The sequence below is a fragment of the Eupeodes corollae genome, chromosome 1 (assembly GCF_945859685.1).
Source record: "Eupeodes corollae chromosome 1, idEupCoro1.1, whole genome shotgun sequence".
In the NCBI taxonomy this organism is placed as follows: Eukaryota; Metazoa; Arthropoda; class Insecta; order Diptera; family Syrphidae; genus Eupeodes; species Eupeodes corollae.
Window position 1 is genome coordinate 2,823,928 of NC_079147.1, and position 25,654 is coordinate 2,849,581.

At 32.1% G+C, this 25,654-nt stretch overlaps 3 protein-coding genes across 4 annotated transcripts in view; 2 read left to right on the top strand and 1 right to left on the bottom strand.

Annotated features, from left to right (window-relative positions):
• The window catches only part of LOC129942635 (probable sodium/potassium/calcium exchanger CG1090), a 93,131-nt gene that overhangs the window by 57,820 nt on the left and 9,657 nt on the right, over nt 1–25,654 (bottom strand). Inside the window, exon 1 of one of the 2 annotated variants that reach the window (XM_056051658.1) lies at nt 8,408–8,525. The exons of the other annotated variant lie outside the window; for it this stretch is intronic. The gene's annotated coding sequence lies outside the window, so the exon portion shown is untranslated. Of the gene's footprint in view, nt 1–8,407; nt 8,526–25,654 lie in introns of those variants that run through there. 2 annotated transcript variants of the gene reach the window in all.
• Nucleotides 2,494–3,720, top strand: LOC129941741 (uncharacterized). Its single transcript, XM_056050449.1, has one exon. The coding sequence runs from the start codon at nt 2,494–2,496 to the stop codon at nt 3,718–3,720; it is 1,227 nt and encodes a 408-aa protein (XP_055906424.1).
• On the top strand, nt 12,671–13,948 carry LOC129942636 (zinc finger protein 586). The gene is made up of 2 exons (XM_056051660.1): nt 12,671–13,349; nt 13,470–13,948. The coding sequence occupies exons 1-2, from the start codon at nt 12,839–12,841 to the stop codon at nt 13,706–13,708; spliced, it is 750 nt and encodes a 249-aa protein (XP_055907635.1). The 5' UTR covers nt 12,671–12,838; the 3' UTR covers nt 13,709–13,948.

A 25,654-nucleotide genomic window follows, 5' to 3' on the forward strand; every position in this document is an offset into this window, starting at 1 on the left:
AGTATAGAATTAAATGTGTTTCAAAACTTTTCTTGTTTTTTAACGAAAAAAGGTTAATACACAAAATTTCCACTCGTTTGTGTAAACGTCTGGTTGCTCTATTCAGAAACAACATATTGTTAGCTATTGATTTGACTATCACCTTCTAAGTTTTCATAAACTATCATAAGTTATGAGTATTCATAACTTTTGAAGAAATATTACATATACAATTGAAAATGAAGTATTTAAGTTTCGGGCAACTTATAATTTGGTAACTATAAATTTTCATGTTATTCACAACATCCTGGAGCATTATGTATTACCAAAAGTCTTATTAATTGGCTGGTTTAATGTTATTCTTTGATATTTATGAACTATCTAATCTAATTACTAAACGAACTTATAAGCCCAAATAATTTGCATATGTTATCAGGTAAGTTTTAGTCGATAAATCAGACATTTTTGGAAAGCTCTTAAAGAATAACTTAAATAAATTAGAATATAGAAAAAGATAGTCTAGTTTGAAATTAGTTCAAAAAGCAAACGCATTAAGATGTAGTTAGTTGTAAGTTATTGATAAGGTAAATTTTGTTTGTTTTGAAGTTAATGAGAAACTTACAGCTTATTTTTCAATTTTATCTGCTGAACCATTAGCAATTTTAAGGGCAACAATGATAGCCAAAATAACAAAAAAAAAAACATCAAACTCACCGACAGCCTTTCCACATTATCTTCCATAAAAAAACATTAAACACCGAACACGAATCATCAATAAAATACGATACAACATTATATCGCAGGGTCAAAAATTAAGATTAGTCTGGATCCCATGGCATGTCAACATTTCAAGAAATGAAGCCGCAGACAGAGAAGCTAAAACCATTTCTGTATGCCCCAACACAGCTGTCACGCAACACCACCCACCCAAAAAGGACCTCCAAAGAATGATTGACGCATACTGGCAGCGTAAGCGGAAGAATATTGGGCTCACCATATTCACCACTATTCGACAGTTAACAAAGAAGGCGAACCTGCCATTTATCCCACAACCACGTCTTCAAAAATGAACAAGTGTTTTACAAGATTGAGACTTGTGCATACCTGGATAACCAACAATCATACCAATTTACCACCTCTGCCAAACAAATACTTATTATCAAAAAAAAATGAGAATGCAAAAGAATTTGCGGAAGCCTACCCAGCAGCAGTAAAGGCAATTCTGGAAAATCACTATGTTGATGACCTGCTTGTTAGCGTCGATACTCACGAAGAAGCGATAGAGTTAGCTAAGAACATCCGTTTCATTCACAGCCAAGAAGGTTTTCATATTCGAAACTGGGTAACGAACTCCCCTGAGGTGGTAAAAGCTCTTCAATCCAGCAGCAGCACAGAAGTAATGAGTCTGAATAAGGAGCCTGAACTGATGTCAGAAAAAAATTTAGGTATGTATGTGGTGGTGCAGCTCCAATGACATGTTAATTTTTAAACCAACAGCTAAACCTAAATTTTTATCGATTTTGTCTGGAAATTGCCGCCCTACAAAGCGAGACGTTTTGCGGCTTTTGATGACCATATTTGACCCTTTGGGACTGATTGCTCATTTTTTAATGTATTTAAAAGTCCTCCTTCAAGAGATCTGGAGATCAGGTATAGTCTGGGATGAAGAAATTCAAGACCAACAACACAATAAATGGATAAATGGTCCGACTAGCAAGATCAATTATTCAATCACATTCCATATCCTTCACCAGCAAAGTTTTTTGGTCTGATTCAAAAAATGTACTTTCTTGGCTTCGTTCGGACCATCGAAAATATAAGCAATTTGTGGCGCATCGCGTAAGTGAGATTCTGGAACTTTCTGATGTGTCGGAGTGGCGGTGGATCCCAACCAAAGAAAATGCGGCTGACGAGGCCACAAAACGGGCCAAAACTCCAGATTTCTGCTCGTCCAGTCGATGGTTTGTCGGCCCATCGTTCTTACTTCAGCCTCCAGAAAGATGGCCAACGGAACAAGAGCAATCACCCAACACTCTTGAGGAACTAAGAAACCAAAACGTAGGCGTCCATTTGAATTGTCAAGAAGCTTTATTTACGGCTGAACGATTCTCGAAGTGGAAAAAATGTCTTCGTTGCTGTGCATATCTTCTTCGGTTTGTTAGAAAGTCACAGTCAAGAGCAAAGTTGAAGAAACTTTTATCTCAACATTTGATACCGACGGAACAACAGCTCATAGATCTCATGGTTATGAAGGAAGTAGCTAGCACCATTGGACCTCTCACTCAAACAGAACTGCAGCAAGCAGAGGTGACACTACTGAAGGAGGTTCAGCTTTCAACATATGAAGACGAAATTGATTGTTTATCTTAAAAAAGGCCGGTAAGTAAATCGAGCTCTATTTACAAACTTTATCCCTATCTAGATGAATTAATACGTGCCAGTGGAAGAGTTGACCTTTCCAAAGACGTAGGTCATGACTTGTAGCGTCCCATCTTGCTCCCCGGAAAACATCAGATGACTCGATTGATAGCTCTAGACTACCATGAACAATACAAACACCAACATCATGAATCAGCTTTAAATAAAATTCGCCAACGATTTTATATTCCAAACCTGCGAAACGTCTTCAATTCTGTCCGGCGGCATTGTCAATATTGTAAAAATGGAAGGGCACAACCACTTCCACCAATGATGGCTCAGCTACCCCCTGCCAGGCTGGCTTCCTTTAGCCGTCCATTTTCGTTCGTGGGCATTGACTACTTTGGCCCACTGACGGTAACAATTCACCGAAGGACAGAAAAGCGATGTGGAGTCTTACTGATTTGCCTCACTACTCGAGGAATACACATTGAGGTTGCCCACTCCTTGTCTACTGATTCGTGTATACTGGCGATTCGTAATTGCACTGCCCGAAGGGGATTGCCTGTAGAATTCCATTGTGACAATGGCACGAACTTTCGCGGTGCAGAACGAGAGTTGAAAGAAGCTTATGCGAACCTCAATAAAGAAAAGTTAATGGAAACTTTTACATCAACTATGACTAAATGGGTCTTCATTCCACCAGGATCCCCACACATGGGAGGAAGCTGGGAAAGTTTAGTCAGATCCGTTAAATCAACATTGGCTCAAACTATGTTTACTCGCAATCCTTCAGAAGAGCTTTTAAGAAGTTCGTTGATCAAAATTGAAAGCATTATCAATTCGCGTCCTCTTACATATCTGCCTATTTCAAGCGAGTTTGAAGAAGCGCTGACCCCAAATCATTTTTTGCTTGGGTCATCTAGTGGAGTTAAACCTTTAGCAATTTTCAACGACAATCGGTTGGTGCTCAAGAGCAATTGGATGACCAGTCAACAGTATGCGGATAAATTTTGGATGCGTTGGGTACAAGAATACCTCCCAACTATTACACGTCGCTCAAAGTGGTTTACTCCTGCTAAGCCAATTGAAGTAGGCAACATTATCATCATCGCAGACCCTAACAGCCCACGAAGTTGCTGGCCCAAAGGCAAGGTAATCGATAAAAAGATATCCAGCGATGGACAGGTACGAAGCGCTACCATACAAACAAGTTCAGGGGTATACGAACGGCCTGCTGTGAAGTTGGCTGTGTTAGATGTCGATGGTATTAATCTGGTAAAGTCCACTCATCCGAGTGGCCATACCGGGGGGACTGTTACCATCTCTGTTCTCCAGCCAGACAGCCAACATGACGTCAAAAATAAAAAACGTCAAAAATAAACGACATGACCTTTTTGTCCTCCTATTTTTTGAGGTTAGTCATATCATCCACATAAAATAATAGAAGCAAACTAAAAGTATGTAATAAGTACCCGTGGCATGATGGTTAGTGCGTTGGACTGTCATGCAAGGGGTCTTGGGTTCAATCCCTGCCTGTGCCACCTTAATTTAAAAAAATTAATTTTCGCGGGTACTGCCTCTTGCGAGGAATTGACAAATCCTTCAAGAGTAATTCTTGTCATGAAAAAGTGCTTTCTCAAACTAGCCGTTCGGATTCGGCATAAAATTGTAGGTCCCTTCCATTCCTGACAACAGTACTCGCACACAGGAATGGTTGAGAGTCGTAAGTCACTAGGCCCTGGTTCACAACGGACTGTGGCGCCACCCCATTTGAAGTAAATTAAAATATAAATATTGAATTAAAATACAATAATCTTTCTTAACAGGAATTTTGTAACTTAAGATAACACAATAAATACAAAAACTGAATTATAACTTGAAGTGTTTTAATAAGTTACAAAATCTGAAGATTTGCGCTTGAAACGCAACAAGCAGAATACATTAAAGTCAATAGCTTATTTAAAAATGTTCATAATACTACTTTTCTAACTTTGCTTTCAAATCCTACTGAAAAAAAACATAAAATCTGTATTCAAAATCTTACAAATTCTTAAACTTAATTCATGTACATAATATTAATACCTTATTTTTCAACTACCGGGGGAGCGACGGAGGGTGAAATATGCGGGAACTTTAACACCCCCTGTCATCTTCGGCCGCTCCCCATAGATCTTTGCATAAAACTTATTTGTACATCAATTTATTTAAGATACCAGCCGAAGCCTTGTTGCTGTGCTAGTTCTGTTTAGTTTTAAGTATTAATTTGTACCATTTATGTTTAAATTAATAAATAATAATAATAATAAATTAAAAAAAAAAAGTAATATACAAAGATGGACAGCTGTCATGGAATATTTCCTCTTTTTTTGAAATATTAACCCAGTCAATTGCGTGTTTCAAAATTCATTCATAAATATGCAACTACCTGATCTACATAAATGCACCTACTGAATTAAACACGAAGTTAGTAAAAATATTGAATACTGAATGAATTGGTCCATAGAACAAAGGGATGTTAATAATTGAGGAAGCAATAAAACTTAATTATCCTTGCATACAGCAGGTAAATCCCGAACAGCGCCATCGCTGCAAATTCATTCATAAATTATTTTTTTTCTTTATATAGGAATCGGTAAATACCATAAGAATTGTGTGTTCTTGGAAAAAGGAGGTGTTTTCTTATGTGTCGCCTAATCCATTCAGAAGTTATACCGATATAGGAATATGAACCGGAAATTGATTGTTATTTGGGAATTCCTAATTAATCCTTTTAATATCATTAGCGGCGTAACAGAGTGCTCTAAACGTTAACATTACAGGAAAATTAGCGAAGAATACCATCTCAAGGGAATAATGATCAGCCACAACAAAATCGACTTTAAAAATTAGTTTTCTGTTATTGTTATGTATAATCGATTTTAAATTTGATCAAATGTTTTAATAAATATGAGATGCCTTTAAAGCGACTAGAAAAAGAAGAGGGTAAATGTTTTTGAAATCATTTCAACATTATAAGAAGTAAAAATTGATTTGCTAAGAAAAGATCAAACAAAAAGCTTGTTTTCTAGAAGTTCTTGTGATAATTAAAAATTTAGAATAACTAAAAGACTGCATTCTGAAATCATTTAATAAGCACTTAGTAAACTATCAAAAGAAAAATATGAATGACTATTGCAAAATTGGATATAAAACCAATTTATCAATCAAAGTGTTGCAAATTCACTCCAGAACCCAATCACGTTCAGGTAATTATGTAAACACTGTCTTGAGTGTTTTCATTTTGCATTAATGAATGAAGTTTCATTCACAGAACGAAAACTATATGGCTACCTGTTTCACAATTGTTTTGAAGACACCTACCCCTAATTAGACACGCGCTTCAAAAAACAAAAGAATGTTGTGAGATCTGATAAATGATCTGGTTCATAGAACAAAGAGATATTTTTTTTTTGTATTTTATTGAGGAAGTAATTGAACAAAAATATGGTAAATCCCACCATATTCCTGATGATGATACGGTACGGATATCTCAACTAGTTCATTCAGGAATTATGCATCAATAATTGCTCTTGGCGCAGTAGCAGACTAAAATATACATACTGAAACGGATATCATAAAATAACCTATTTTATCTTCTAGGAAAAAGTAGGTGTTGGTCATCCTGTCGCCAGGATTATCTTGTTCAAAGATTCCATATACATATGTGTGTAAGTATATATTCCACATATTTATACATTAGAATTGGATATAGTAAAAATAATGCTCACGAGGATTATTAGAGTAAGGAGATAAGACGAAATGAATGCTTGGACAAGCAAAATGATAAGAACAATTATTTATTTATTTGTTTATAGATAGTTTTACCACTATGACTATGTGAGTTTTAGGCATTTCTTCAGACAAATTAATTTTCTAATGTCGGCTGCATTTATTAACAATATATTAATTTTTAAATATCATTTACTATATAAAGTGAGATCTGATTGCGTTTAAAAATGCTCTAATTGTAGGAATTGACGTTTGACGCCATGTAATGATTCGAAACTATTTCGCTATTTAATTGGCCATAACTTCTGCTGTTCTACATATTTCCTCGTTTAGATATCCATTAACTTGACAAGACTAATAGACTAGCGAATAGTGTGATTACTTACTAGCAACAGCCGTCTAGTGGAAATCGATATGGTTTCCTTTCAAACTTATAATTTGAGTCTTAATTAGTAGATATTACACATACATACTTCGTCCTTTAATATTATTATAAAAGTCAAATTTAGTACAAAATTACTGGTTTACGTTAAAATCGTCTATAAATTAATGTGGATCTCAACTAATTTAAGTTTTCTTCGGATTATGTTTGCATTTTTGTTTTGAGGAATTAACTTCATCGCATAGGATGAGGAAGTACTTAGTTAATAAATATGCGACTTCTTCCGTAGCTTTCTAACTACGTGTATCAATTTCGTATTCGTACTCCTTCAATAAAAAGCTAGTGGTTGACATATTTATATTTTATAGAATTTCTATAGTTGGTAAAATTAATTTTTTTTAATTTAAAGAAAAGAAAAAACTGCAGTAATACTGGAACTATTTCGTATTCGTACTTGGAAATAATTACAGCTTGCAATCGTCTTGGCATTTACCTTACTAGTTTTTCAGCTGTTTTCGAGGTTATTTGTGTCCATTCACAGAGAATTTTCTCCTTAAGGTCGTTTTTGTTTTAATTGTACATTTGGGGATTCAGTTCAGTTCTTTTTTTGTATTTATTTAGGTACAATGTATTTTAAGATAGGCCAAGTTTCAGTATTTAAATACTTTTTAAAAAATTTGTATGATGTTAAGTAAAACAACAAACTGATTAACATTACCATAGAAAAATAAATAAATAAAATAAAATCGAGTCTCCAAAGTTTTGCCTAAGTCTCGTCTTGAACCAAGTGCTGCATCCAATCATCTTTATGAGCAGGGGAAGGGAATTCCACAGTCGAACCGCGTGTACAAAAAATTGACGACTAGAAACAAGGTAAGAAGTTCGTGCCATAAATTCTCTATTGGATTAATGCCTGGTGATTGTGTAGGGGGGGGGGGGGGTACCCAATTCTGCAATTCACCTTAGGCTTTGGGTCTTTATCCTGATAAAAAGTAAAGTTGTTTTCTAGACCCATTTGTGCAGCACTATCTTTTAATTTCGTGTTCTGGATATCGATGTAGTTCTTGTGATCTGAAAAACAACCTCGCACCATTACCGACCCACCATCATTCTTAACGGCTCCTCAAGTGTTTTGCGGAAGGTATTCGGCTTGCGCCAAAGCATTTGTCTGCCATCCGAGCTATGAATATTGGACTTTGACTCATCTGTGAAAATAACAGTTTCCCAGAAGTCAAAGTCTTTTGCTTGGTATTTTTTTGGCGAATTCAAATCGTTTAAATCTGTTGACATGACTAATGATTGGTTTTTTGCGCGATATTCTTCCGTTGAAACCATGTTCCGTCATGAAATCTGATTACAAGATTTACCTTCTTGGTGGTATTTTACGATGAATTGTCGAAGTTCTTTAGAGGTCTCACTTGCTTTTCTTCCCATTGTTGTTTAATTCTGAGACAAACTGTCTAGAACGCTTTTAAAAATTTTAAATAACTTCAGAATAATTTAAATAATAGCACATGAATTGACAAAACACATTACGAAGTTGATCTAGTTTTACAGTAGTTTTTTATCATTTTAGCATTTACTTAGTAAATCATTTTTACCAACTAAGAAAACTTCATAAAATATATCAACCATGAATACACACACTTAACCTGAATGTGGTATTAATGTCCTACATCAAGCCATTTAGGATCATGAGAACATTCAGTGTTTTAATAGAAGGGGTACGAATATAAAATTGACTTTATAATTATGTTAAAACAATTTCGGGATAGATTAATATTAAAAGTATAAACACATCATTCATAATGTATGCCATAAAAACATTTCAATTTAATAACGTACATATTTCACTACGCTTGAGTTAAATTTTATTTTGACACAAAAAAGGCAATTCAGTTCATGTGCAAATATTACCTTTTTCTCTACTTTTATATGTTGTTTCTATAAATTTCACCCGAAAATTATATTTCAATTTTTATACTGATGCCGATAGAATGAAAAAAAGAATTAATTATTTGATCGCCAACGCGTGAGCAGACTAAACTTGACTTTTTGAGAAAATCAAAGATATGTGTTTTTATAAGAATAAGCTTTCGAGTGGATTTCTAAAAATAATATAGACAAAAAAGACTCACTCTTTGAATTGTATTCATTTATTGACTACGACTAAAAAGTTTGTGAACTGTAAGGATTTGTTGTTGGTTATTTTGGAAGAACAAATACATGATGTTAAATTTAGATTGGTCATATTTTTTTACAACTTTCAAATGGTGTTTAATTAAGCGCACGTATTAATACCTTTTATCAGAAACAAACTTAGCCAGTTTTATTAACTCTAGGACCAAGCAAGTAGAAAATCCCTTAATTAGCAATATTTAATCTATTTTAGCTTTATGTTATAAGTAGTTTTTGAGATACAGTAGTAGTAAAAACCTTAAGTGACTTACTGTCTGATCATCAAAATTATAATGAACTTCCCGAAATATTAAAAATTTGGTGGAATAAAAGAAAAGGTTTTCGATTTGGGGACGTGGTTTGGTGTGGTTTATATAGAAAACTTCCAATTTTTGTATATTGATGAAATTTAATATAGTGATATCGGAGCAATACTTTCAAATTTAATAAAAAAATGTTTTTCCTCAGTTGAACCTCTTCAAATTATTAACAATTTGTCTCTTTCAAAGGGATTTTTTTTAGATGACTGTAAGTTTTCATTCATAAATCCCATTTTTAAATCAGGTCAAAAACATAAAACTGAGAATTATCGTGCAATCACAAAACTTTCTGCTACACCGAAGCTTTTTAAGTTGATTGTAAAAAACAACATTTATTTTCATGTTAAAGAATTTATTTCTCCATGTCAACATGGATTCGTGTGTGGTAGATTTTCTACAACTAATTTGTCGCTTTTTACTCAACATTTGTCAAATGCCTTGGAATCTGATTTTCAGGTTAATGTAATTTATACTGATTTTCGGAAAGCGTTTGATAGTATTTGTACACCACTTCTTGTTCAAAAACTCAATAGATTCGGATTTCATTTAACTTTTCTCAAGTGGATTTCAAGCTGTTTGGTTAATAGAAAACAAGTTGTGAACATTTTGAACTCGCTGTCAACAAGAACAATATACGTATATGTACCATCAGGTGTTCCACAAGGGAGCCATCTTGGTCCATTGTTGTTTTTGATTGTCATAAATAAATTAATATCATACTTGAATTTTACATAATGGTCTATTATTTGCGGATGATTTTAAAATATTTGCAACTGTTAAAAGTATCAATGATTGTGTATTAATATAGAATGATATTAATACTATAAGCAATTGGTGTAAAAGTAATCATCTTTCGCTTAACATCAATAAATGTAGTTGTATGTCTTTTTCTCGATGTCATACTATAATTAATTATAATATTTTATAATACTTCAAACGTCGTCTTATGTAGAGTTTCGGAGATAGGGGACCTCGGTGTACTATTCAATGACAAATTAAATTTATTTGGTCATATAGATTATGTTATTTCTAAACCTGGGCTTTCTTAAAAGAAATTGTGCCGAATTTTCGAATCTATATGCAATAAAATCCGTCTGTATGTTTCTTGTACGTCCTCATTTGAAATATGCTTCAGTTGTATGGGATCCTTATTATACAGTTTCAAAAAATCGTATTGAGAAAGTTCAAAAGTCTTTTCCAAAATTTGTAGTTCGACAACTTAAATGGAACTTAGATTCAATGCCTTGTTATTCTACAACAAGTGCTTTATATTGTCTTTCCACATAAAATGCTCCGATGTACTTAATCTATTAAATTTCTATGCTCCTTAAAGATATATAAGATCTAGACAATGTTATCAATCATAGATTTAATTATGGTTTAAATGAACCAATTTCAAGATATAAGCAATATTAAAATGATAAATAAATAAATTAATATGTAGTTCAAAGCAATCTGTAAATTAATAAATAAGAGGTATTTTCCATTGAGAAAGATAGATTTTTTGTTTTTTTTTTGTCGTCAGAAATATGTACTTCAAAACATATCGGAATTAGAGAAAATGGGTTTTATTAAACATATATAAAAAAAAAACAGCTTAAAATAATTTGTTTGAAGCGATTAATTACAAATGGATGGTTCTGTAGCGTTTGAGATGACGCCTGTTGTTTAAGGGTCTATGTCCGCACTAACAGCTCTTCTAATTTTTAACTTACATATATTGAGTTAATGAACTCTTTTTGATTGTACATATCAGATGCAAGAAAAACAATTATGATTGTTGCGACATATTAATTATGTGTCAAATGTGGCACTTCTTAAGTGAAAATACAAAATTTGTCTACAAAATTGTCACATAATTGTTAATAACAAATGAACTAGGTATTGTTAAAAAATAAACCTATACGTACTTCGATAATATTCTTTCAAAGATATATTGCAAATTTCAATTCAGTTGGCTTGGCAAACTTAAAAAAGGTAATAGTGAGAAAAAAGCGTTTGAAGTTTTGAATAGTAGAAAAACATGAGTAATTTTGCAGTATTCTTGATATACAAATTGGAAACCAACTGCGAAAAGCTTTTTTTCGGCAATAGTTTGCTGGCACATGGAATAATTTTAGATTCAGAAAAAAAGTAATCGATTTTTCGATTTCGATTTCATTTAAGCCTTAAATAGCTTAAATGGTTATAGTCTAAAATTAAGTTAAAACACATTTTTTTAGATTCTTTAGGATATTACTTCTTATTTAACATTTATATTTTTAGTGCGACGAACATTTCAATGCACATTAGAGAGTATTACCTGAATTAATTAATTTCCTACATCAATCAGGAAGGACTAAAAGCCAATTTAAAGCTTAAATACTGAATGTGCGAAAAATTACAATAATTTTAATTAATATGGAAAATGTCAGTTTAGAAGGATTAACAAACATTGCCATTGAATTTTTATATAATGAAACAAAAATGTAAAATATTTTTAGTTGTACGTTATACTTAGTCAAGGGACCTATTTAAAAAATGTTGATCATAATTTATAGACTTGTTAATAAGAAGATTGTAAATAGTAAACGTTTTCTTCAATTTGTTAAACGATGATTTATAAGTGCTCATAGCAAATAAAATTTTATATCAAAATGGTTAAATCATTTTCTTCATTATGCTACGACATGGAACATCATTTTTGGATGAGCACCGAGTTTAGATTTTGAATATGTAGCAGTATTCGGGTTTAGTTTTCAATTGCAGAGGAAATTGCCTTTTTTTATTTTTCAGTATTTAGCATGTTTAGGACGGCTACAGAATTTCAGCTTGCTCTAAGGGATTAAAGGGATTTGTTTTTATTTTTGATTTTGAATGCGTATAAAAATATAGACAGAAAAATATTGTATAACTTCAAAAACTCAGTAAAAAAGGCAAACTATACGTTATAATTTAACAATATCTTAACCCATTCACACTGTAACAATAAATTAAAATTTATATAAATAATTGATTTATTTTAAATTAAACTTTTATAAATCAAATTAGGAAAACTTTCCATTTTTGTAATAAAGAAAATTTAAAAAACAAATTAATACATGTATGTTTCGAAAGTAGTTTGAATCGATTTTTTGGGTTAGTGAGGTTGAGACTCTAGTAATGTGTTAAGTATTGTTTTGGATTATGAGTACATCCAAATCAATTTGTAGGTGTATTTGCTTGTATAAAACTTGGCTCATAGATAGTTATAAATTAATGTATTTGAGACTTCTAAAAAATATTTTTTTTTTCAAAATTTATTTTTGAATATTTTTAAAGCAAAAAGTATCTTGGCATCATTTCATACTTTTCGTTTTTGCGACCTAATATCAAAATTCAAAATTTACGTTATGTATGTATATACCACTGTATTTACAATATTATATACAGCAATGTCTTTCATCCTGAATGAAATTGATTAATTCAAAATAGAAAAAAGGACAAGCAAATCACCCCTGACTGAAAAAACCACTCGAAAGGCTCACTTTAGGGCTGTAAGTTGTAGCCATCATATTAAGGAGAGGGGATGAACAATTGCATTATATACCTAAGCGGCCATTGTAAAAACTCACCCCTGACGAAACATGAATGAAACTGGGGTGGAGTGCTTGTGTCTAGGTAGAAAATCAGGAACCATTTAAAAAGACCCTCAGAATCCTTGTGACTTCAGTTCAAATTTAGATCTTGTAGAGTGCGCATCACCAGCTCTCTAAGTAGAGATTTTACGTTTCGTTTTTCTTCATACGTTTTGCTTAGTTAATCTGAGTTTTTCATCCTTGAGTTCTTTTTTCTTAAATATTATAACAACAACAAAAATAAAACATTTATAATGTCTTCGGTTAATTTGCATCCACCACAAACCTATTCAAGGCTTTTCCGTCCTTGGGATTCGAAATCGAGCGATGAGGATAGCAGTAGTGATTGTAGTTCAAGTGTAGTGAAACAAGAAAATATAAGTTGCGAAAGCCCGGTTTCCAGCAGCAATAATCAATCAATTTATGAGGATGTGCCACAAAGTGAACAACATGGTGCCTTTCCAGCCAGCAGCCCAATAAGTTCTTATACATATGAAAATGCTCAATTCGCTCCAGGATTGCCGAGCGTTAGTGATTTGTATCAATACCCGAGTGGATTACCTTTGCCGTCGGCACCATACGTCGGCATGGACCCCTTTTCAATGAGTCTAATGGAGCAAGAATACGCCCGTGTTATGGCCGAAGACGCTCATCTAAAAGCTTTGAATTCCCGAAAACAACGACCAAAGAAATTCAAATGTCCCCATTGTGATGTCGCCTTCTCCAACAACGGCCAGCTTAAGGGACACATTCGCATTCATACCGGTAAGTTAAAGTTCTCCATGATAAGTTTTCATTTTAAGATTCATCTTCAAGAAATAAAACTTTAGTATAAATCTTAAAATTGATTTCCATATATTTATTTGAATTTTCTTTATTTTTCAGGCGAAAGACCTTTTAAATGTGATGTGGAAACTTGCGGTAAAACATTTACAAGAAACGAAGAGTTAACACGCCACAAGAGAATCCACACTGGTCTCAGGCCGTATGCTTGTACTTCTTGTGGTAAAAAGTTCGGACGGAGAGATCATCTTAAGAAACACATGAAAACCCATTTGCCACAAGAGCGACAACTTGGACCTGCAATATTTGTGCCTATGTATCCATATTTGTATGGATACTAAACTGCAACAATAGTCTGGAACTTTGTGTTTATCATAAACATTCATGTTTTATTTTCAAAATCAGATATTATTTTATTTATGTAGTCTATGAAAATCACAAAAAGATGATGGTGTATATTTTGTAAAAGTAAAAATGTAAATATGTTAAATATAATTAAGTACAAAAGTGATGGTAGATGTTGTAAGCAAATTAATTAGGAACAAATACATATACAACTTTTTATATATTTACAAATTTAACTAAGTGTTTTGATAATTTGAAATTTTAAGGCTGTACATTTTACAGATATTAAGTTGACCAAGTCGAGTGATTTTTGCAATATTGTTCCTCTTCACTAAAAGTAAAGATGAATGCTAAGCCTGTGACTTGTATGAATTTAAAGCATGTCTGATAGTAAAAATGTCAGAAGAACGCTTCGATTTAAAAGCCAATCATCCCGTCGGTACTGAAAGCATTTTGTCCAAAAGTAATTTGTGGCGAAATTAGATGGCGCAACAGTGCTTTGAGAACTTGGGCCTAGTGACTTACAACTCAGTTGATTATCATCACCTTCATTCCACAAAAACCAATAATGACCTCGAAAGTATCAATTCCTTGAAGATGGATCAAAAATGAAGGGGTTGGTGAATGTGTGTACTCTGAAAGACTGAAATTAAGTTTTTCATTCCGACTTACAACTCAGTTGTAAGCGTGTTTCAGGCGAACTTTTGTCAATTAAATAAACATTTGTCTTAGCTTAAAGAAAACGTGATATCAACATCTGATATCCGTATTTTCTCAGATAGTCAGACCGCCATCAAATCTGTGGACTCTGTCTCTACAAACTCTATAATAGTCCATAACAACAGTTAGGTATTCACTTTTGCTGGATGCGAGGCCAAAAAGACATTCCAGAAAAATGTAAAGCAGATGAACTTGCTAGAAATGGTACAGTACAACCCATTCTACCAAGTTTGGCAAATGCTGGCATACCATACCAATCGCTTGTTATCTCTAAGCTGCTCGCATATTAGCTCGATAATAGGTGTCATAACCCGGCACTGTCAAATAGGAAAGCACGCCACGCAGATATTCTTATGTATGTAGACTTTATCTGTACTTGTCCTGCTATAGGAGAATTCTTCTATAACGGTCTCAATCACAATCAGTTTCTCACTTTTCGTAAGGCACTAAAACTAGTTTCATTGAGCTAAGAAGAAAGCCTCAAGACTCATGTAATATCACAATGGGTCATTAAACTAGCTAAAGTGTCTCCTAGTCCATAACAGACTGCCACTTTAACCTAACCTAACATTTTTGTAAATTGGCTTCTTGGTTATTTAGAAAATTCCAAAGTTAAAAAGTGGAATTAAAAAATCACAATTACATACATTAAAAGCTTGATAACACGAGTATGGTTTGGGGTACAGAAAACCCGCACGCATACATTGGAAAGCATATACACCCAAAACGAGTCACTGTTTGGTGTGGATTTTGGTCCAGAGGCATAATTGGACCATTTTGCTTCAAAAATGAGCAATGAGTGGCCGTTAAAGTCAATGGCGATCATTATCGGGCCATATTGAAAGAATTTTTGTTCACAAAAAAACGTGCCAAACAGACGAAGTTGCACTCGACGTTTTGCGCCCTATTTAACAAAAAAAAAAGTTATTTTGCGGACCCTTTATAATGAAAATATGTGGTTTGATGAAGAATGGCTTTTTATTCATTTTCTTTGCCGAAGCCAAAAAGAAGGACCGGTATCTTGATGGTTAGTGCGTAGGACTATGATAGAAGAGTTCTTGGGTTCTGCATGTGTCACCCAAAAGTTTTATTTTAGGGGTACTTCTTGTGAGGAATTGTTAAATCCTCAGAAAGTAATTCTTTTCGTGAAAAGTGCTTTCTCAAATTAATGGTTGAGAGTTGTGGATTGCTACGCCACCTCATTTATTTTATGTTTTAAATGAATCATAACTTAACAGAACCTTTCGATGTCAAAAAAGGTTTTAGACAAGGTACTTGAAAGAATAGTGCAGAGCTCACACGTCAACACTAGAGGCACTATCTTTCAAAAGTCTGTTCAATTGATAGCATATACTGATGACATTGACATAATCGCAAGAAATCAGCGTGATGTCAATGGGGCTTTTGTAAGTATTGAGGCAGAGGCGGCAAAAATGGGTTTAACGGTTAATGAGGGAAAAACAAAGTACATGTTGTCGTCAAAAAAGGACATACAACACCGACGTCTTGGTCAAAACGTCACCATCGACAGACGTAACTTTAAGGTAGTCAAGGACTTCGGCTACCTAGGCTCCGCTGTAAACGCAGAAAACAAAACCAGCGCCGAGATCAAACAAAGAATAACTCTTGCTAACCGCTGTTTCTTTGGGCTAGAAAAGGAATTAAGCGGCAAAGTCCTCTGTCGAAGGACCAAAGTGTCGCTAAATACGACTCTTATCATCCCCGTCCTGCTACACGGTGCAGAAGCATGGACTATGACAAAAGCGGATAAAAGCACCTTGGGTCGTTCTAAGAGAAAAGTTCTTCGTGTGATCTACGGTCCCGTATGCATTGAAAGGGAGTGGAGGAGAAGATGGAACGACGAGCTGTACATTGACGTAGACTTAGCCAGAAGGGTAAAAGTCCAACTGGGTCACGTTAAGCGCATGGAAAAAAAATGTTCCGGTCCAGAAAGTCTTTGAATCTATACTCAAAAGACAGCAGCGCAATAGAGGAAGACCGCGAATCAGGTGGCGAACACAAGTGGAAAGTGATCTCAACCAACTTGGAGCGCGAAACTGGAGACATCTAGCTAGGGACCGAGCTAGATGGAGAAGTTTGTTGGGTGAGGCCCTAGTTCACACAGGACTGTAGTGCCACCTTAAGTTAGTAAGTTAATGAATCATAAACTTTTCAGTTTCCGATCTGAGTTGTGAATTTCTACAAATCGGACTATTTGACATTTCAACACTGAGTTTAATAATGATATTATGACATAATATTCTTACAAATCGAAACAATCTTAACGTTTTGAAATGTGAACACTTTATTTAATTTTTTTTTAATTGAATTTCAAAAGATAGTTATTAATATTAGAACTTCGTCAAGAAATGGGATCAACTGTAGTAACCGTAACCACAGAAGATAGTAGCTTAAATCATAGATCGAGCATTAATACGTTTGACTAAACCATATTTAGAATCAGTAAGTCATAGGTGTTAAGATGCAAGAGGTCTTCACTACTTCAATTGTTCAACTGGAAAAGATGTACTTTTGATGTAATCAATCTGGGAAACATTGCAGCACGTTGTCAGACGAGCATTAATATTACCTTCACTAAGATAACTTGTAACTTATTATTCTGTTTAATAAATGCAATTAACGATGCAAAAAAAGGTCAAAATAATTTGAATAATTTAATTAGATGGTGTAATATCAGTGGGCTATATTTTAACAAATATATATTTTCTAGAAATCACAGTCCATTATATTATATCTATAAACTTCAAAACGACATTTTACAAAGACTGATTGCCATAAGGATCTAGCCGTAATCTTCGATTCTAAAATGAATTTCTCAAATCACATAGACCATGCGATTTCAAAGCAAACGAGATTTCGAAGACGCCTATGCATTAAAAGCTCTTTATTCTAGTCTTGTCCGACCATATTTAGAATATTGTACTGTTATATGAAGCAACTTTACCGCATCGTATGGAAAAAGTTTGCCTTACGAAAAATATTTCGTTATTCAAATGTTCCATCTTATGAGACGAGGTGTATTTTAATTGATCTCAAACCTCTTGCTCAGAGAAGAAAACTAAACTCAATACTTTTTGCTTTCGACGTCTTAAATTTTAATATTGATTGTCCAGTTTCGTTATCTGAGCCGCTCAGTGCACACTTCGATTAACTCCACTTTTTGAAAAATTTTAAATTTAAGGTTCAAAGGCATTGGTATAGTCATAACTTTTTATATTTATAATAACTTTCCCGAATAATAAAGATTAGCACCGTTAAATGACAATTTTTTTGGACATTGAATAATAAGTAATTTATTTCAGAAGCCATTTCGATTAACTCCATACTCGAATGTAAATCGTTTTAGAACGCTGTATCTGTTTTAGCTGAGCATAGACACTTATTTGTTTTTAAACAGCCGAAGATGCCCTCTCCCTCTCAATAATATTCGTAACAAAATCGCATTGGTAAACAAAAAGAAGTACCACTGTTGCCACATTGGGGGTTTTCCACCAGTTTTAGTGGGTTTTTGTGTGTCTGGTGAAATTTTCGCAGTCAAATAGCTGCCGATCGAATGGCAACATCAGATAAGTTGTTCGTATTTTCGTTTGACTTGGAAAAAGCTTTAGCCTTTCCCAAGTTGACCACATCCGTAGCTTATTATAGGCTAAATTTATATGTGTATAATTTTGGATGTCATGAATTCAATAAAAATACAAGCGACATGTTTGTTTGGCCAGAAACTGAAGGATCACGTGGGTCTCAAGAAATTTCATCTTGTCTAACAAAGTACATAAAGACTTACGCTGCAAATTACGATCAAATAATAACATATTCGGATTCGTGTACCGGCCAAAATAGGAATATTAAAACCGTCTTAAATTTATTAAAACTTGTTCAAAGCACGGAAATCAAAGCTGTGTCAATTGAAATGAAATTTTTGGTAAGTGGGCACAGCTATTTACCCAATGACTCGGATTTTGCCATTATTGAGTCATGTGCAAAAAAAAATCAAAACATCTTTTCACCAGATGATAGGTACCATATAATCAAAACATGTAAATTGAAAGCGCCATTTCATCTAATTCAAATGACTCACCAAGATTTTTTGTCAACAAAACCTTTTAGAACAGTCTATCATTAAAAGAAAAGTGACCGTCACAGGTCTTCCAGTAAATTGGCTTAAAATACGCTGGATAAAGTTAGAAAGGTCAAAACCCTATCTCATACAATTCAAAAATGACTTTAAAGAAGATACTGAATTTCAAGCCATTAATATAAAAAAATCTTTAGTGGGTAGACCGCAAAGTTTGAAAAATATTGATCAGCCTTTATTATTTCCTAAAGGAAGAACTGTGACAAAGGAAAAATGGAGAGATATGATGGACCCAAACATAAAGCTGCATTAAATTAATTAAAAAAAATTGAAAGCTGTGCTTAAAATGTATAAAATTTAATTTTTCTTAATAAAAACTTAAAAATGTAAAGTATAAATTTAATCTTAATATTTGTTTTCAGTTGCCAAATCGATTAACTCCACCAGTCACATAAAAAATGTTACATTACTGACGATTGTTTACTTTTTATTTATTTTATATACCCTTAGATGAAAGCTATATCTGCAGTTGTGCATTCTATATTACATATTTGAATTCATATCATCACAGGAATTTTTAAAAACAATATATGTATATTACATCATCGCCTCTCTCGACTTTTTGTTTTATGGAGTTAATCGATGTGTGCTCTGAATGGCTCACTATGTTTTTTATTAATGTGTCTTCTAGAAACTTGCGCCCTCGTGCTGTGATTTGTTAAATGTTCCTTACTAGCTATGCTGAGTATAATCCTATGGATTTTAATAAATATGATGTTGCAATTGATTTATTATTTATTTTTTGTAATGTATCATGACTATTAGTTTAAATAGAGTTTGTAACTTTTAAGAAGTATAAATAAATAAATTTTAATGTGCGAATTGTTTTCTTTTCACGCTAAAAATTTTCCTTTAGCTCTAAGACTAGTAGCTCCGATAATCTCTTATTTTTAAAATTTTTAAAGAGTATTTCTGTTCGGGTTGTAAGTTAGGTTTTGTAGATTGCAAAATAGCAGTGATTATAAAATTAGTTTCAATAAATGTTCATCCTTCTTTCTCCTCCAGAAAACCATAGAATTCATAAGAAAAAGAGTATTGGAAAGTTAGTTGAACGTGCCCAATAAACTAAATGACATTTGTTAACTTAACAATTACATACAAAATTACTTCTTCTCTTTCTTACAATCAAATGGAAGTGTCATGTTTTACGTTATCACTTGTATTTTAGGTAATCGATATAAATCTAACAAAGAGATAAAAGTGTCCAATGTACATATCCCTCCTAAGGGAACTTTAAGCCTTCCAGTTAATATTGCATGAGAATTTTTAAAATAGTATTTTATTAATATTATGACATTCACATGTTACATTGCAATGAAATATTATATTTATTTATTTATCTTTATTAACCAACTTATCTTTAATTTAATTCTAAATATTTTAAATCATTTTTGAAAATGTAACGAAAGAAAAATAATGAATTTATATTTATATATTTTAGCACAAAAGTGACAGGGATTTATGACTTTCCCTCCTGTCTTCGAATAATCACACTTCTTTGAGGGAATATAATTAAATTAATTGTTATATGCATCGACCAAATGCAATACGATTGACCCATCGAATTTTAAAAACCTAAATTGTCCTTAATCGAATACCCACAGGACATAGGGTGTTTGTTTGCTGAATTAATGTAGGTACCAGCGAACACCAAAATCCATCAGAATCATCACCACAATGACCTATAGTTACTGCAAGGAAGTTCTCTCCTCGGGTGTCATTTGTAATGTATTAGCATCGAATTGAATAGAAGGCTATAAAATTGCACCATAGGTGGTTCTCTTCCGGATTCTTTTGTGGTAAAGTGAATTACTATTCTTTCTTCAGTAAGAAATGAAGGCATCCAATAACAAAGTGAGATATCCTTTTTGTGGAAGTTGCATTATTACGGAAATCGATATGAAATTGTTTACGTAAACAACACATTTGCACTGACAAGAGTTTTTGAATTGATATTTTGAGGAACAGCTTGGGAGTTCTCAATCAATAACAAATCAATTTTCTCAAGGAAACAGCCATAACCATTTCTTCCGCAACTTATTGTTCAACGGAAGAAGTCATCAGTTTGGTTGTGACAGTTTTAGAAGTTACATTTTACAATGAAAATTAGTTTTCCTTTTGAATTTGGTGTCAATGTTTAGAGCCTTTGTCATTTTATAGTTTCTCAAAGAAATAGACGTAGAGCATGCGCTACTGTAGGCTTGAGAGTTTCTAATAAAAATATCTACATTTACCAAAGCAAAATAAAGATTCAATACATTATTTGTTGTTATAATATGAGAATAATTTTAAGACGAAATTAAATTGATTGAAATCCTATATTTTGGAAAATTCGAATGGTCTGTTCATCAGTAGTGAAAAACAGGAAATTTGTCAATTGAATTATGCGTACAAATTAAAGCCCCCGATTTAAATAAGATTTTGTAGTTGGATTGCCCTAAAATATTTGGCAAACACAAAAACATTGGTGAGAGAAATTTGCGGTTACTACGCTTTTGCAATTTTATTCGAACAAGTTTAACATTCGTAAAAAAATTCAAACTCGAAATTTGAATCATTATTTTTGGCATTACGATGGTACAGACGGTCCCTCGATTTTGTCTGTCTGCCTATCTTCGCAACTATAGCCCAAAACACTGGGTCGATTGAGTTTAAATTTGTAAATTAAGGTTTTAAGCAGTTTCGCGGTAGGCGTTAGTCTCCATACAAACTTTTTGGTCAAAAACCGAAAATTCGAATCGTAACAAAAAGGTAGATTTTTATTAAATTTGTTGTTCTTAATTTGGATTCTGTCAATAAAAATAAAATGCACGACTGGATCGCACGAACTTGTATGCAAAAAGTATGTTTAAAATAGTAGGTACCTATATAAAAATTTAAAATATACCTGTAAGATAAGTTTGTCTTTAAAGATATAATTTCATTTGATTTGTCAAGAAAAAAAACGAGCAAATCATCCCAAGAAACAACTCATCCTAGGACATTTCTCCCGGAAGTGAAATATACTTGTAAACGTACTTAACGAAAACGATTGTTTGTGTATTCAACTTTAAATATAATTAAAACAAATATTTTAAGATTTAAAATTTTACCTGAAAAATAAGTTTGTCTTCAAAACTTTAAATGCCATTTTATAAATAAAAAAACCTTTGATTTTTCAAATTTTTTTTTTGAAAATCGTTAGAGCGGTTTTTTTTTTAAATTAATTTTTTATATATAAAATTTTCAAATTTAGTTCTAAAAATATTTTTGGTATGCAGTTGTTTAGAAATTGTAAATATTCGCTATACATTTGAATTTCGTAAAAAAATGTAAACCCGTTTTTGAGATATCGAATTTTGAAAAAATACTTTTTTCGACTTCTCTACCATCGTAATATCATGTTTGATTAAAATCTCGAGTTCGAAATTTTGCACGAATGCAAAACTTGCCATATACATATGTACATACATAGTTCCTATATGTCGCAAGTCCACACTGATAACTTCAAATCCCGTCTGTCGATTTGTCGTTCTTAAAAGTTTTTAGGTTTTCGTGTTGGGTTAAAAAAGTTGTTAGAATATTATTCTTAAAAATTTTTAAATTACCAACAGTATTTTTCATAGAAAGGAATAGTTTAGTTTAAAAATCTAGTTTTGTTAAATAGATTTTAAGCCTAAAACTAATTTTTACCAATTAAAGCAGCATTTCTTAAATTTTAACAAATTGGATGAATGAAATTAATATGAGAGATATCAATTTTTCTTGTAGATTTTATTTTTTTATGAAAAACGGACTGTTGGATTTTTATTAAAAAAACTACTGAATATCGAACACAATATTTTCTGTGAAATAAAAAGTTTGAACACAATATTTCTAATTTTTGAAAAGCTATTTCAATCGAAAGTAAATTTTTAGCAAGTTTTAGTATTGTTTGTTTTTTAGGTTTTTTTTGTAAAAAAAAACTGTTAATTTCATTTTTCTCAAAATTTAAGTGAATGTTAATAACAATATTTAAAAAAAAATAAAAGTAGTTTAAATCCAATACCTCAAAGTTTTGAAAAGATATTTAAGTCAAAAATCAGTTTTTACCAACTTTTATTAATTTTTTTGTTTAGGTTTGTAAAAAAACTGTCAATTTGATTTTTCTCAATTTTTTCAGAATTTTGAAAACAATATTTCTTATAAATTAAAATTATTTGGAAGCCTTTAATCTCATATTTTTGAAAAGATATTTGAGTCAAAAATTAATTTTTACTAACTTTTATTAATTTTTTTGTTTAAACATTTTTTTTTGTAAAAAAAACTGTCAATTCGATGTTTCTCAATTTTTGACTGAATGTTAAAAACAATATTTGGAAGCCATAATCTCAAAATTTGAGTCGAAATTAAAAAAAAAACTGTCAATTTGGTTTTTCTCAAAGTTTTATCAGATGTTAAAAATGTTTTGGATATAAAATCATTGTGTATTTCGAGGTGAAAAATTTGTTTTCTCAGTTTTTTTGATTTATAAAAAAAACGTTTTTTGATTCGTAAGATATTTAGGGTTAACCAAATTTATCACCTTTTTTTTAAACTGCTACGGTAAAATAACCACCCTCGCAATTTTCTTGAGAGTCCTTTCTGCATATTTCTGAATTATTATCTGTATAACAAAATGTATTTGAAGTCTATATCTCTTCTAGTTCTTGAGCTATGGACGACGAAAAAAACGTCGTGAACGCACGGACGTACGCACGCACATATATCTTCTATAAATCTTTTATTTCGACTCTAGGGACCTTGAAACGTCGAGAAATGTCAAAATTTTCAATTTGACAAATCGGACCTATTACAATAACTTCCTATGGAAAGTTAAAAATGTATTTTTGCATTTATTCGTAACGGTATCCACCATAGAACCATTATTCTGTTTTTAATTTTCCTCAGGAACTCTGAACTGATTTCAATAAATTGTTTGCACAGGCTCTTTATTGTCTAAATAATGTTTGTTGATAAAAGATGTCAACACATTTTATTTGAATTTTACAAAAATATAGTTCTTTTTCTCAATATTCGATATCTAAAAAACAGGTGAGTATTTTTTTTTTTGAAAAACAAATTAATTTAAAAAAAAAACGCTAAACGTTTTTTTGGGAAATTAGATGACAATAACATTTTTGTAAACTAAATTATTTTAAAATCTTACATAATTGTAGATAATATTTTTAAACAGATTCTATTGATACAGGATCAAGTTCGTGCATTTGCATTTCATTTGTTTTGGGGATTATCTTTTATAGAAACTGCAATCTTTGTTTTAAAATTGTTTTTCTAATTTTAAATAAAATCGCAAAGCGTGTTAATATCCTGTTTTATATTAAGTTGTCCAGACCACGGTATTATACGAGTACATACTTGAAAATCCAAAATAATATTGCTGTAATCCTGTGCGTAAATGCAGACAAATTTGAATCACTTACCTTCTTTAGAATGATAAAAACCAAATATCATAGTCTTAAAAAATGTAGTTGACCTTAACTTTAAAACTAAACTTCTCTTGATTGAATGAGGGTTATAGGTTCGGAATAAGAATCCTTATATATTCTCCAAGACACATTGCCTAAGCCAATAACTTCTTTTAACCATTAAAGGTATTCTACAAAAAGTTGGTGCAAATTTTTATTTTGCACCCATTTTCAAAACGTTTGGTGTCAAAAAAGTATTGGCAATTATTTTGGAAGGAATGATGTAAAAATAGTTCTTTAAATATACATAATTAGGTAAATGAATAAATAGTTGTTTTTCGACATCAACCTAGGGTTCGGAAGAAGATTAGTCACACTATGCCATCAAAATTTGTTCTTTTGAAGAACTTGCAGATCTCGGTAAGGATAGCTCCTTATAAATAGGTAATGTCCCAGACAAGATATACATATGTATTTATGTATGTGTCTAATATATGGTGAAAACATACAGATAGTACTTAAGGCACCTAGTAAAAAAACATAATCTTACGCTAAGCAAAACAAAATTCTTCTAAAATAGAATTATTTCTTTTAAATACAAAAATACTTCAATAAGGTCCCAACACAATTTGTAAGAAAATTTGTAATATTAACACTTCCAGGAAAATGTGCAATAATTTGTATCTTTTCAAACCACAGTGAATTACTTTTGGAAAGATATTTCAATTAATAGAATAATTGATATTGAATGCCAAACATTATACCTTAACCACCCAAGAAGATTAATGCAACTTAAAAAAAGACTTCCCCTAAAAAAGAACCAAATTTTTTCAAAAAAATATCATATCTATTTCTGGATAAGGGTCAACACAATATCTTCTTGAAACCGCAAAAACCTTATTATTCGTGAAGGGCTAGACATAGTGGCTCCATTCTTTAACTAACCAATAAATTTCCAATCTATAATAAGATGACATTTTAACTTTCCTTTTTTCCATTGGTACCTACATACGATTTTATCTCGTCCTTATTATTGTCTATCCATTCAATTTGAGTGTCAATGTAGATTGAATATCCTACCTGGAACTCTCCTCCCTATACGTAATTCAAAACATTGCATTCAATTTCTCTTCTTTCTCTTGTAATAATTGCGAAAGTAAGATATCCCAATTTTATTTTCGCACAGATATCTAGAATAAGTCGAGTTGAATCCAGGCACTCTGTGTGTGGTATGAGTGCACTATCAGACTTTTTGGAGTCAAATAATTCATTGACTCAATGAATAGCCCAGCCCAAACAGTGGTAGTGACAGTAAGTGTAAACAAAAAACTCTTTAAACGCAATTAAATGGATTTTGGTGATATTTATATCTTAACAAAGCAACCATTGTTAATGAGGAATGAAAATGTTAACAATTATGATGCCAACAATTGTTTGAAAATACAGTAACTGTCCTCATATCTTAAAAATTCACAGATTTCTCAGAAGTTTCAAAAGGATGGACATGAAAACGATTATTTTATAAATTAAAATTATGTTTTTTTTTTTGAAAACAGAAAGGTAACATTTTTAAATTTCATATTTTATAAATTGAAATTATGTTTTGTTTTGAAAACAGAAAGGTATCATTTTTAAATTGG

Excerpts from the sequence above, each read along its gene's own strand:
- LOC129941741 (XM_056050449.1), top strand. The coding sequence starts at position 2,494 with ATGACTCGATTGATAGCTCTAGACTACCATGAACAATACAAACACCAA.
- LOC129942636 (XM_056051660.1), top strand. The coding sequence starts at position 12,839 with ATGTCTTCGGTTAATTTGCATCCACCACAAACCTATTCAAGGCTTTTC. Across the intron at positions 13,350-13,469 it reads ACACATTCGCATTCATACCG|GCGAAAGACCTTTTAAATGT; the intron begins GTAAGTTAAAGT and ends TTTATTTTTCAG.